The sequence below is a fragment of the Falco punctatus genome (assembly GCF_963210335.1).
Source record: "Falco punctatus genome assembly, chromosome: 2".
NCBI classification, from domain to species: domain Eukaryota; kingdom Metazoa; phylum Chordata; class Aves; order Falconiformes; family Falconidae; genus Falco; species Falco punctatus.
The window spans coordinates 84,275,612-84,290,419 of NC_137581.1; the positions used below are offsets into that span (position 1 = coordinate 84,275,612).

General features: G+C 36.9%; 1 protein-coding gene across 1 annotated transcript in view; it reads left to right on the forward strand.

Moving 5' to 3' along the window:
• The window catches only part of CFAP47 (cilia and flagella associated protein 47), a 374,253-nt gene that overhangs the window by 196,107 nt on the left and 163,338 nt on the right, over positions 1-14,808 (forward strand). The window contains exon 49 of the mRNA XM_080377676.1: positions 6,765-6,876. Within this exon, the coding sequence (XP_080233802.1) occupies positions 6,765-6,876 (112 nt within the window). The remainder of the gene's footprint in view (positions 1-6,764; positions 6,877-14,808) is intronic.

Genomic DNA, 14,808 nt, shown 5'->3' on the forward strand with positions numbered 1-14,808 from the left:
CTGTAGTAGATGTTTTTAGGTACATTCAGGTGCCTTTGAGAACATGGTTTTGCAGATTATGATAAAATGTAAAATCATATAGTGCTACATCTATGACTAAAATTGTGTGCTATTGCTACATACAATCCTCATAAAAATACATTCTAATAGGAAATAGCTTTCTAATATTTAGAGTTAAGTTGACTTAAAGCTCACTGTATATAAATTCTTCCATCACTTTGCTCTGAGCTCTCCTCTGCACTTAGATCTTTGCAAGTAATTATTATTCCCAAAATATGAAATCTCTGGACTTTTCCCATGCATACTTTCACATTTTCTTTCTTTTATACTGTCTGAGTGTTCTTGGGTGTATTGTTATTATATTAATATAGCTACATTTAAGCAGACAGGCATTACATGACATTATGCCATATTGGAACCTCAAATGTCTGTGAACATTTCTCATTAAATAGGATTCCTGGTATGAATTCTAATATTATTATAAACTGCCTTGTGTGCATGTGCAAGTGTGGACATGCACATTTAGTATCCATTTGCCATCTGAGGTTGATCATTTAGTCTCAGTAACACAGTTGATAAATCACATGGCCATTAGAGAAAGGGAAATTGCAACGTAAGGAATACATAAAAGGTAACTAGTGAGGGATGTCTGTTACAACCAAAGAGCTTGTCAGGATATTGGAGGGAGGAGATAATATTGTTGTGACCACTGTTTGGAGACCGGAGCCCCTAAGGTGTGAATAACTTAAATAGTAGAGATAAATTGGGTTTCTTATAAAGATAAATGAATGGGAGTGATTCATTAACGATAAGATGGTGAATATTCACCTCAGTAGGAATAGTGAGCAGCATAGAGAATACTAGGGAGTTTAATGACTGCAGTAGGAGGAAAGGTGACAGCAGGCTGAGGGTAGGTAGCATCAGTTATGTACAATTTTTAACATGGATTTATAATGGCCAGAGAAATAATGAAATGGCTGTTTCTTGGGTGCACTACTCTCATATTCATTATAGTCAGTATCTGATCCCAAAAGGTTTTAGAATGTGAACATGAATGAAAGAAAAAGACATAAACATTTTGATAGCTGTAATAGTGTGAAAAATCCTTTCTGTGGCTGGGTGAGCAGCTACTCTTGCATTTCTAGTCATTTAAGAGAGTCCATCTGATGTTACAGGAACAGCCAGTAGTCACTGACCATTAGTACTTTCCCCTGAGAGTAACTCACACATGGTCAAATTACTGCAGAATCTTCCTGAGTTCCAAAAGCAATGGAAATTGTCATACCCAAAAGTTCTTACTGTGATCCTAAACTCATTCTTACTTTCAGTCCAGAAGGTACTTGAGCGAGACTTTCATCTGTTAGAATCCAGTGTAAATAGTAACTATCAGCAGAACACGATGGAGTGAACATCTATTGTTAAAGTCGTTTCATTTTTAAGCTTAACTATATCACACTAGAGCTAGAAAACTGGTGGGATAGCTCCAGTATTTTTGCTATTTTGGCCTAATTTTTTAAAAATGCATTTTTATCAAGATCTGTCTCATCGTGGAAACACAGTTCAATATGTAGCTGTTAGACAGGAGAAGGGCGAGGAAGCAGCAACAATGATGGCATAAACCTTTGGTGCATATTGGAAGCTGGAGGACATTATGTCAGGATGTTCAGTCAGGGAAAGTCAATATGGAGAATGACACATAAGCAATGTGTGTGTGCTGTTGGGGGGTTGTTGCATATTTGGGCTTGTGAATTTGGTTAAATTAAGAACAGAACTGGCTTTATCTTTTGGTGCAAAGGCTTAGATTAGTTGATTCAGCATCAAGGTATATTAACGCTTAAATTAATACAGAAATAGGCATTCAGATTTAAGGTTACTAAGCTGACACGATATCATAAGAGAAACCTTCAGTAGTTAGTTGTTGTGTTTTATACCCATATTTAATAATATCACTTTTAGTACTCATTGCTTTATAGCATAAATAGTATTCATGAAACTATGTGTATAATTAGAAAAAATGTTGAATACAGTACTGCTGATAGATGTTTTATTTCTGAATTCATTGGGTAGTTTGTCATTTCAGATGTTCAAGTTTTTGTATTTTAATTTCCTCTCTTGTGAGAATTCTAACACCTTAAAAAACTAAGGAAAGCTGTTTGATACTTTGCTGGAGAGGATGGAAGGAGGGTATTGTGTATGGTAGCTTACCTTACAGTCCCAGTTCTCTGATAATTTAGAGTTGGGACATTTTGAAGCATACCATGGCTGTCTTTCTACCCTTGAAGGGAAAAATCCATGAAATGACAGTGTGTACTCTGATTTCATCTTGGTGTGCAGCCATGAAGCAGTACATACATTGTGCATGTGAGTGAGGACAAGAGAATACAGCTGTTAATGAGACCTTTAGGAAGAGTTTGGGAAATGTGATTGCAGAAGGCAGACTGACAGGAAAAAAAGCTACTTAGAATTTTACAATTCTAGGATTGGGCTTGTGTGGCAAATTAGAAGCATATATGTTTATGGAGTAGTGTGATTATAACTGTATTAGTCGAAACTTTATTAAACTAAAACATTACCAGGAAGACTAAATTTTAGACACAAGGGGGGAAAAAGAACACTATCAAATAGAAAAAGAATATATTTTTTAAAAAGTCCAATTACCGTTAAAATATGGTGGGAACAGTGGAAAATCCATAAAAAGAAAGGAGAATTAGAGGCTCATAAAGAAGAAAATCAATTGACAAACTTTAGCAAACATTTCAGGTAGCATTAAATGATTTGCAGGGTTTGAGAGGTGAAAAGATTAAATAAATCAAATGAGTGAACGACAAATTATTAGGAGAGAGATCATGCACAGAGATAAGGTGGTAACTAGTGCTATCCCAAGGTAACAAGTCTACCTCTGTCTTTACAGAAGAATACCATTCTCTATAAATTAGTAATGAACTCATTTACTACCAAGGGAACAGTGGAGATTCACAACCATTTATAGTGAGAAATTGCGTAATTTTTAATGGGAAAATACTATGCATTTAGAAAGCTAATGTTTTGTAATCTAGCTTCTGATGTCTAGTACCTAACTTCTAGAAATTTTCATGAAAGTGGGAAAATTTAAAACAGCCAAGTTAACTGCTTTACTGTAGTCAAGCATAATTTTTGAATTTTGCAAAATATGGGCTTCAGTTATTTTAATTTAGTCAGAAGAGAAACCACAAACCTTCAGATCTATCATTCCAGCATGATTTGTACAGAATGTATGTAGAGAAAAATCTTCGCTTTCATTAAGGATTAGAGTGGTGATGGAAGACAAAAATACCTTAAAAGTAATCAGTGTTAATATCAACAGTGCCATTTTTATACCTGTCATGTATACACATAATACTTAATAAAAATTTGTGCACAGGCTCATGCATATGATTCTAGATTGTTAAAAGCAAGGGTATTCTAGTGCTGGGAAGTCTTTTGAACAACTATAAAAAGACTCAGAGGGTTTATATCATTAAATTCATACTTAGAGAGAACAAAACCTCCAGTGGATTTGGAAGCTTTCATAAAAAAGGGTAAAAGAGGTGACAAAGTTCCGAGCTCTTGGTTGCTTTCTTTTAGACAATTCTTGCCTTGAAGTCCACAGATTTAGACAACTATATGGGTTCTCTGTCTAGCTGGAGGAAGTAGGCACCCAGAAACAACTGTGAAAAGAGCCAACAAAAGGAATGGAGAATCGTATAAACAGGCCTGCAGTAAAGTATTAAGACATGTTTTCTCTTTGGATGTTTAGTTAATCTCTTCCATCTGAGCATATTAGGGCCAAGGAGCTGGTTCCAGGATCTACCGGTCTGGCCACTGCCCTAAACTTCTAGTTACTTGGTAAAAAAGTGTTACTCTTAGTGTTTTGTGGGTTCTATAGGTGGGGATCAGCATAAATCAGACTTCAGATATCCATGAAAAACTGTCTAATTAGGGATCAGATGGAGTTCAGTCGTAAAGTATATGCAGCAAAGCTATCCACTGTGAAGGAAAAAAACATTTCTGGCTCTATCCAGGAGTGAAAATCTCAAGATCTTTCCTAGCAAAATATTACCTTCCTTTACCGGGGTAGGTTACAGCTCAGTGGAGAAAATATGTTTCAGAAGTAGGTGCCCTTTTTTATTTTTTTTTTATTATTTTTTTTGTCTAGTCATATTTGAGAACTATTGGATTATGCAGGTTCTGGCCAGTAAAAAATGCATAAGGGATGGTGACAAGAAGCTATGATTGCCTGTCCATTGCCTGTCTCTCATCCCATCCATACTGAACAAAAAAGTGACAAAAGGAAGATGAACCCTCTTCAAGAAACAGTGTAGCAATAGATACATACTTCATGCAAGGAGAAAATGGACTTATTCAGCACTTAGTGGAAATATAATACTAGAAGGGACCACAAGCATCCATAGGTCTCCACGCCCTAGAATTACAGGCAGTTATGTAGTAAACATTTAGTTTAGAAACTCACAGAATATCTAATTTATGTGACTCTTACACCATGAAAGAAAAAAAATCTCTTAGCTCTAAGAAAAAATATGGGACCTGCGAAAAAAGATGACAACTGTAATGTGTTTTTGGAAAAATGGGGTTTGAGATTGCCAATGTCTTTGAACGGTGAAAAACCAGTGCATTTGTTAAATAAACATCCCAGATGATCCTAGGAAGTTAACCATGTCCAGCACCAAGAGAAGAACAAAGGAAAAAAGCCAGCAGTCTTACCAATCTGATGCAGGGGCAGGAAGGGAGAATTCCTTCATGTCTCTTGATATGAGCATCTGGATTCAAACACTGAAACAGTGGCCACATATGTACTGACATGACTTCATTGCTTATACTCAACATTTTCCTGTTGGGTTATGCTATCACTTCCTTAAGGTTAACAACTTCATTTTAAAATAATTTAGCTTCTGTTAATTCTCTACTCTATTTGGAAAGGTATCCAAACCTTCTTTTGAATGACTTAAAACCATCAAAGCTCCAGTCCATATTTATTCATCAGCAATGCACATCTGTTTCATGTTTACAGTCAACTGTGCCAGTAGTGTTCCTTTTACTTTGACATGTTTTGGTGGAAACTAGTCTGATATGTCCAGTCTTTGACAGAAACTGTATTACCCTACTTCCCTGCTTTTTATCCAATTTGAATTAATCACATTTATCCTACTTTTGCTTCTGCCTCCATGTTACTTTTTCTTATATAAAAAGACAATTCAAAAAGGCTTTCCATCATTGTCTTTTTGGCTCGTTTTTTTCTTGACAACTAGTCTGTTTTTCTATTATTTTTGGTTGTTGGACTACTAATATCTAGCTTGAAATGCCAGTACTGGGGAAGAGGAAGATTATTGCCTTACAGTTGTTTTTTTTCCTTTGTTACTTGGAATAGAAGTTCCAGATTGTACTAGCACTTGAACAAAGGATTATATTAACATAAATACCCCAAGGAGGACAAACATTATAGGCAATGGTTGGCTGTAATAGAAGGCAAGATGATCTTAGAACTGCTTTTCTCTACAGAAAGTATGAACAAAACTAACTAAAAACCAAACAAACAAAAAAACAAACAAAAAACTTTGGGGTGGAAGAAAATGATCTGTGCATCTAATACTTTTACTGTCATGAAAGAGATCTTTGTAGAATCCAAGTCTTAGATGCTTGACAGGCTAGGTGAGGTCATTAGTGAAATGAATAAATGAGCTGGGGGAAAAAAAAAAAAAGCCTTTCTGACTTGATTTGTTATTTCACTGAAAATTCACCTAAACAGCACAGATACAATTTTATTATTTAATATAATAAGAAACTAAACCATGCTACAGTACTACATGATATCCTGAAAATATTTTTTTAAAAGAGTTCTATGTCTGTGGTAATCATCACCTTCAGTCAGATAGCCACTGCAGGAATTGTGGCATCATTAAATACTGTCTCTCAGCAGCAGTTTGCTTCACCCAGTGGCAGAGGTAACAGAAGAGAGTGTGTGAGCAGAACCAGGCATGCAGTCCACCTGCTGGCTTTCTGCACAGCCAGTGACTTAAGCAGATAATTGTCAGCTGTGGTTGGTAATGCGTCAGACTTGAATGTCTGTTCCATGAGCAGCTGATCATAGAGTCTGTCCGTAGCAAACTTATACAAGGGACAAAGAAATGAGATGCAATTAAGGAATACTCTCATCCTATATTCCTGCAATCAACTTTGTAGTTTATAAAATCTAAAGTTCAGCCTATGAAAATTGTATTGATCTTTTCATTTTTCAAATAGTTACTATGTGTGCCACTGTATATGTGTCATTTACAAAATATGACATATCAAAAAGCATGGTTTATTATCACTTGAGATATAGCAATTGATGTTGAAACAGCACTTCAGATTTTGCTTTGCTCTGTCTAGTTAGATGGATCACTACTGTTAAACCTCTTTGTTACACTTCTAAAGAAAATGTATGTAAAGTATTAAAGGCCTGACTGCAAATCTCTGCATATGCAAGTAGTTCCATATTCTAAATGAGATACTTCTACTCATGTTGAATAATGACTTCAAAATTTATGCTTGATATGATCTGTACATGCCAGCACTACTCTTACAATGTGTATTCTTTTCATATGCTTAAAGGTTAAGACTTTCTAATGGGCTAGGACTTACTTTATATCCTACTTTTCAAAGCAAGTAGAATGGATACTGTGCCTGTAGTGTTCTTGCAACAGTAACCTGCTTTTGATGATTTTTCCTCTGTGAATTCTCTTCACCAGGTATCTTCAGATCTTTCAATGGTGGGTGGCACACCTGTTATTACTGTAGAACCAGATGACACAGTCGCTTACACTTTGACTGTATCTCCGTGGAGACGAGGAATCTTTCAAGGTACAATGTAGAACCCAAGTTGTGGTGGGTTGACCTTGGCTGGACACCAGGTGCCCACCAAGGTTCTCTATCGTTCCCCTCTTCAACAGAACAGAGGAGGAGAAAATAAGATGAAAAAAACCTTGTGGGTCAAGATAAAGGCAGTTTAATGAAGCAATAGCAAAAATTGTGTGTGTGGCAGTGAAGGAAAACAAAAGATGTTATTCTCTACTTACCATCAGCAGACAATGTTCAGCCACTGCCCAGGAAGCAGGGCTTCAGTACGTGTAGCAGTTGCTCTGGAAGACAAACATTGTAAATAATGAATGCCCCCCAACACCCACCACCCTTTCTCTTAGCTTTTATGTCTGAGCAGACATCATATGGTATGGAATATCCTGTTGGTCAGTTTGGGTCAGCTGTCCTGGCTATGTCCCCTCACAAGATTTTCCCACCCCCAGCCAACTGGTGAAGGGGCAGTGGGGAAGGTTGGAGAGCCAGCCTTGATGCTGTGCAAAAAACTGGTGTGTTATCATCACCTTTCTAGCGACCAGTACAAAGCATGGCACTATGAGGGCTGCTGTGAGGTTCAGTCAGACCCAATAGACGAGAATATAAAATATCCCTATAAATTAGCAGATTAAATCTATTTACATTTAATGCTTACATTTCTGTTCAACATAACCTTTCTTTTGGAAGTAAGGCTATAACCACTGCTGATACTGGGTTTTATGCTGGCTCATTTTTATTTTTAAAGATATATTACTATAAATATGTGGTCAGGTGCTTAAAAAATGCCAGCATATGCGCAACATTATGCAGTTAATTGGTCCATGAAAATTGACTTAATAGGAATTAATTATTTTGAATTATCACCAAGTTCTTGGGTCTAAATTTAATTTTCCAGAACCTGTTGAGTAGCTGTAGTTATCTTAGCACTACTAGAACCAAAAGTTTAAAGGCAGAGAGCAGAATTTGATTCTTGCCCTTGATTAAAATTCAGTCTGTTGACCACAAGGCAAGAGTGCCTACATAGAATGTAGTGAAGCTGCTTCCTATTTGAGATGTGTAGAGTACAGGGATGCCTAAAATTAATAGCAATAATTTGCATCAGTCCATATTTATAGTAGTATTCTTATCATACAACAGCAAAACTCTTGCTTGTCTTAATTAACATCAGCATGTCACATTTAACATTTTGTCCTGCAAATATGTATTTTATTAACAATGCAGCTTTCATAATTTTCATATGCTTAGTAGTAAGTTTACAACTCCATGGTGCTAATTCTTTGAATAGTATGAAAAGCACAATTGTGAGAATGAGGCTGTACAATTGGTCTTTTTCTTCCCTATAGAGTAGCTATTATAGTAATGCTCAGCAGAGTACGAGAGTGTGTCTGGGAGGACACACTCTTAAAAGTAACTGAATAGCACTGCAGGAAACTTAGATTTTAACAACTTCTTAAATGAAAGGATTTCTGATACTGGATAAATCTCTTCATCCAAAATGCTTACTGTATAGCTTTGATTTTGTGGGTTCTTAACTCCAAACACTTGATTCTGCTACCTTCTTAGACAGTTGAGATTAATGATAGCTGTTTCTCAACATTAAAAAGTTACTAAAACTCGTCCCTGAGGTTGCCAAACTAGTTTGCTCTTTTGGTCATTATGGTTTTAATATCTGTGGGAAAATTACTTTGGGGGGAAATTAAAGAGAAGGGGGACCTAATAGAAGCGTAATATTCCAGAAAGCTTTTTTTAGGGAAAAATACAGCTGTGGCTTTCAGGATGGTTGGCATGCATGGAATCTACTTTGCCACGGCTCCCTAAGAAACACATCCTGTCTTCTCAGCACATGCCGATAGGAGTGATGGAGGGTGGAGTGGAATGGAGACCCCGCGGCCAGGCTCTGTTGTGTTCCCTGTGGGGAATGGGAATTTGATGGTACCACACAGCTGTCAAGCTGCATACAAGTTGTCAAATAAAGAATCTATGAGTAGATGTCTGCTTATGAGCCAACCATTGTGGAGAAATTACTTTCCTCAGATGAAATAATCTCATTGTGATAACAATGCACACCTCCATCTCAAAGTTACCTGCCTCCAAGGTACACCTCACTGGGCATGTGATACCAATCAGTAACAAAAATGTGTATGACTGGAGTCACTCAAGCTCCATCTAAATGTAAAGAAAATAGAATGGTCTTGGACTGGAATAAGTCCAAGAGGGGGGAATTTTCTAAACTCTTGAATTTCCAAACTCTGATTTAGTGTTTAACTACGTTAAACAAATCTGTGCACAAAGTTCAGTCAAGCTTGACCTACTCTCTAAAGCTGGTACAAATGAAGGGACTTCCAGTCAAAGGAGTCAGCCTTGGGAAGGATGAGAAGGTAAGACCAGATAGTGAAAAGAACACCATTGTCTAAGTTACACAGAAAGAAGCCTTCAAGTGAAGAAAGTTCTGGCTATGAGAGGAAACAGGATGATAAGGTGTTGCAATCCACTGACATCAACAGAAAATTAGTTGAAAATAGGACAAAGATAATTGTGGTAGTGGGAGATCACGATCTCCAACTCAAATAGTCCCCCTGAAAGACGGCAAGACCCTGCTTAAAGAGTATGTGTAGTTAGCAGAGAGCTTCAGTAGTGTTATCTGAGGATGTGTGCTAATTGGCACAAAAAAAGCGAGAAACTTTTAACCATTCCTGTGTATGATAGTGAATACGCAATGTACTATGAAGTATAAGAAGTATGCACAGAAGGGGAGAAGATAGGGAAGACTCCGTTGTCATTTGATGGGCTGAACTTGTCTTCTCCTCCATAGCGAAGCCTATTGGGTAAGAACTTTATTCTGTGACTAACTCATGCTAGCCCTGAAGTGCATCGTTTTAAGCTTGCTCTGCAGTCAGTGTATTATCACCAGCAATCTTTGAACCTTATTCTGTCACAAACTTGCATTTTGTATAATAAAAACCTTCAGCTGAAGTTCATTTTGTGTAAGTCTTTGGAGATGTGAGTAGTTGTTTTAAGGGACTTGACTCAGCTATGCTGTCGGCAGGGGTCCCTGAACAGGTTGGTCGAATCACCCCCCGATACAGGGGGCTGTCAAAACACAGGTAGCGGACAGGCTGGTCAGACGCAAGGGTCTCGTCTTTCTTGGGAAACTGACAGGCTGATCAAATATAAAGGGTTGAGAGAATCCCCCTTCTTAATGTGACAGTACCTGGTGTGTAAAATGTATGTAATAATGCCATCTCAATTCACAGGTGATTTGAGAAAAGAAATCAATACTTGTAACAAAGTTTGACCTAGTGCCACAGGAAGACTTCAGTGCCTTCTTGTTAAATCTGTAGCCCTGAGACAAAATGCACTTTCTATCAGTAGGAGTCAGTTTTCAATGAAATTTGCAACCATCAGAAACGTTCACCAGGAAATACTGAGGATGCACTATATTTTAACTTATGCTCTTTTTTTCAGGCTTTAAAGATTTAGGAATATTCTTCTCTTCTGGCTTAGAAAACCCCCATTTCTTTTATATATACTGAAAGTATCAGTAGAAGGATTTCCAAGGGATCTATCAATTAATAAGAGGTGGTAAAATCCATGCCTTCAAAGGGACAGAGATGGTGTGTTTGGGTTGACATCTCCTATGCTCTGTCATTCCCCTAACTTCTATTACAATGGTTTCTGTTATATTTGGAAATATTATATTTTTCTCACTGAATGAGGAAAAAAAGAGAACAGCCAGCCTCCCTAATCTGACAGAAAAGTTATTGGTTCAAAGACTGGGAAGCCACGTATGTTCTTTCTTTTCAGCAACCGTTAGCTTATTTTATGCTTTAAAATAACTTGATAGAAGGCTGAAGTTATCCTTTAAAGACAGACAGGGCTCAGTTATCTACCCCTGGCTCAGTGCTTGCTTTAATCACTACCTTAGGAAATGGTGTTAATTCTTCCTCTGGAGCAGGGACAGTTTTGATTATGTCACAGAAATCTCTACACATTCTCTAATAGTTCAGCTGCTGTAGGAGGGAGAGGGGTGAAGGAAAGAGAGGCGACTGTCACAGGTTTGAAAAGCAGCAGCTGATTTTGCTGTCTGATGTTAGGTGTGATACTAACCTCCCTACCATGTGTCCTATCTAAGGTAACATCAGTTAGGAAGTACTTACTTTGTGGCTTCAAGGAGAATGCAAGTCTGTCTGCTTCATACTGTGCAAGGCTGGGAAGTCATATTTGTTCCCCAAAGCAGAATGTTTAGCTCCTGGGAAACTTTAACGTCAAAGCTGATATATATATAGATAGATATAGATATATGCATTTTTTGCACTTTTAAGATTTTTTTTCAGCAGCCAGCTTGAAGCTTGAGGATCACAGATTAGATGTAGGTGACTCAAGTGGGAATTAATTATGACTCCGGAATCTTAGTCCTCTCTAGGTTCAAGATAGTGGAACTAAAGTATAATTTAAACACCCAAAAAGAAAGGTACTCTTTATTAAGTACTGTGAATTTGTTTAGAGGGAAGTAAATAATCCATGGAGTCAACACATTGAATGATTGAAAATAAATAGTGATGTTCAAAAACTATCCACATGTCTCTTTGAAGACTGTCATAGTGCTGATGGATGATTCCAAGTTTATAACTCCCTGACTTGTAACTATAAAACTTTGTAGCCTTGGTCTGCTAGTGCTGTTTTTGTTGTATTAAAATAAATTGTCATAAAAGGACTTTTACCATATAAGTTGTACCGAGTAAATGGTCTTCATTTTTCTGTTGCATTCAAAGTCCTTTTTGTTGCAAAATTATATAGATAGAAAATTATACTACTTTTCTTTTCTTCTTGCTATTTTATGATTGCTAAGCTAAAAATGGGCCCAGTTCTTTTCAAGAGTCCATTTGGAAGTATTCCAATAGAGGGCTAATATTATATGCTTTGGCTGGTTTGTAGCTGTATGACAGCTTTAACATAAAAATAATAGCTAATGAATGCCTCACACAAGATTCTGGCACCAGATAGAATTCTCCAGCAATCTCTTTTCTAAGTAACTGAGCGATTTTCTTTAGATTTGATAAAGCATCTTTTACATACTACATTATCTTTTATCAAACTCTTATTTCTTCTTTCCACAGAATAGACCAGAATTTTTTGAGAACAGACCAAAGCTTGTAATTTAAAAAGCTTGAATATTTCTCATGCAAAAAATACACATCTGTTATAGTCAGTGTACTTTTATCCATAAATTTTTTTCTAGCTTTTGGAATGGAGCTTTCTAATTTCATGTATTACCTTTCATTCGTTTTTTAACTAATCTGTACTTAGTAGGCAGCACTTTTCCATGTTACTTGGAGCTTTTGAAGCTTACAATGAAGAAAAAGGGCAATATATTACAGTCCATGGCCTGTCAGACTGCAGCTGTAGGACATTTTTAATAAAATGGTGAAGATCATGCCAGTACATTCTAGCCTGTAAATGAATTGATTAAACACATTTTTTCAACAGTATTTTCCATTCAACACTTGTGTGAAATCTGATTTAGAAAAGAACATTATCCATTTCTTTGTTTGGAGGACTTCTGCAAATTGATCTACTGATCACACTAATTTCAATGGAATCATAAAATCATGTGCGGGAGGAAGACAGTCTGTAGCTTCTCATCGCCACCGCTGTATCTCCAGCACCTGTCCATCGTACCTTTGCTTTAAGCACTTCCTCTTCAACTGTGACACCCTAACAAATTGAGTCTAATTTATCTGTAAGAAAGGCAAAGTTAGAAGGATCTTGTTGAGTCCTTGGTTACCACGAATGGCTGTGGCATACCTCCACTGCTGGACCACTGGAGTTCTCTGAAGAAGGGCTGCTCCATTCATACATGCCACCGCCTGGCATGATGAACCCCAGCATACCCTTCCATCTATCCTAGTGCAGTTGGAGTTGCATACTCTCCTGTGCCGTTTCACATCATGGTTTCATTGTCACCTTAAGAACAGACAGTGGGAACTGTAAATAATAATAATAAAAATATCTTTATTAAATGCTACAAAACCATATATGAGTGATAGCTGACAGCAGGATTTGCCACTCACTGATTTCTCCTATGTGTGAGTCTTAAAGCTTTTTCTGCTTCATTTTCATTGACGCAGGGAGCAATTAATTTAGTCCCAGTATACCAATAAGTAGTGTGATTTACAGAAACTCTTTAGAATTTACGTTTATCATCACAGAGGTTTTCCTGTGCAAAATAGAGATGATAAAGTTTTGTTGTATCCTATGGTAAAGATCTCTTTTTGTCAGTAGAAAAAATCGCCAGAAAAATTGGAAAAAAAACAACCACCCAAAACCCACCAGGAAAACATAAAACCCCCTCCTCCTACTCCCAAGACCTATGCTTAGTAAGATCATGCTGGTATATTGAAACCACAAGCCAAGCATTTCTATATCTTTTTCAGATGTGTGATGAATTGCATGGCCACAGAGCCTTCTGCTCATTTCTAGTTCAAATATTGGGATGTTGTGGGGTTTTATCTCATCTCTCTGCACCAGAAAATAATAACGTACAATACATATCTTCCAAATAGCTCATTCAAATTATACCAAAAGGGAAAATTTCAATATCTCTTGCTTTCTTAATTGGATGCAGGGGTGGGGTATTGTAGTCTATAGCCAGTGAGTCAGTCTAATGTGGTATCGCAATTGCGATTTTATTGGGAAATACAACAGCCTGCCTCCTTTTAAAGAGGTGCATCTTCTCTGAAGCAATATAAGGCTTCAGTATAAATATGTGTATTAAAGTTGTATAAAATATTTAAACACGGGATAGTACAGCTAGAAAACGTGCAATGACATTTTGACCAAGAAACCTTTTAAAGCAACGTTGTATGAGCAGAAGGAAAGCCTCACAATTTATGTAATTTTTAATTATTAATTTTCAGTATAATTCTAGGAATTCTTGTATTGTTGCTCTGGCAATTTTGATATTATATATATGCCAAAGGACAACTGAGGAGTGCTATTTTCTAAAATACTTAACGGTGGCATAGTACTATGGCCAATTGAATCAGTGGGAATGATATCTCTGTGATGTACATGGTCTTGTTTGTTTTTGAATGTATGCTTTAGAAATTGTCACCCGTGATATTTTGACAAGTTACATTGTTACGTAATGTGTGACCAAAGTCAGAGCTGAGCAGTGAGATGCAAGAAAAAAAGCCAGACATTGGGTGGGGTCTGTTAGGTATGAACAAATTTTGATTTATCAGTTGCTTTGCAGTATCAATAAGGTAACATGAGATAGTGCTGCCTTCGCTGGAGATGGTGTAAGCAGCAGCGGGTTCTGTAGGATGACAGTGTGTTCACAACTGAAGGGCCAAAACTTCTTGTACCAAAGCCCTTTCATAACATTAGAGCCAAGTTGAACAGAACCTTATGAAAAAACATAAACATGCTCATTTGTTATTTTACATGTGTCATATTTGATGCAGTGTTTCTGCACCTTTCCATGTATTTTTTATTACTTCATAGAGTGCTATGGACTTTTTCTTACTCTTCATTGTATAAAATGCTTTTTCCCATCCTGCAAAATGCTTTTTGATTGGAATTTTTTCGTAGCCCATAACTTAAATAAATCCATATATTTATACATCATTAACTATCTTCATCTGCAGTAATGGGCATTGGATTGCACCATTCACTCCCCAACTAGGAGAGCATTTTGCTTATGAACACTTCCTAGGAAAGTATTCTGTCTTCATTTAATGACTGAAGTCATGCAGAGCATACTACGTATTAAGTGTCCTCATTGATAAGGTTTCTGCATTCTATATATGACCTGAAATTAATACACTTTTTTTTTTGTTGTTTGCAGTTCTTGCCAGCAATGATTTTCTTTTTTCCCCTAATAAAAAATTTAAATACCTTTGAGCCAGAAGTTGATACTTTCATGCCCATGAAAATTAT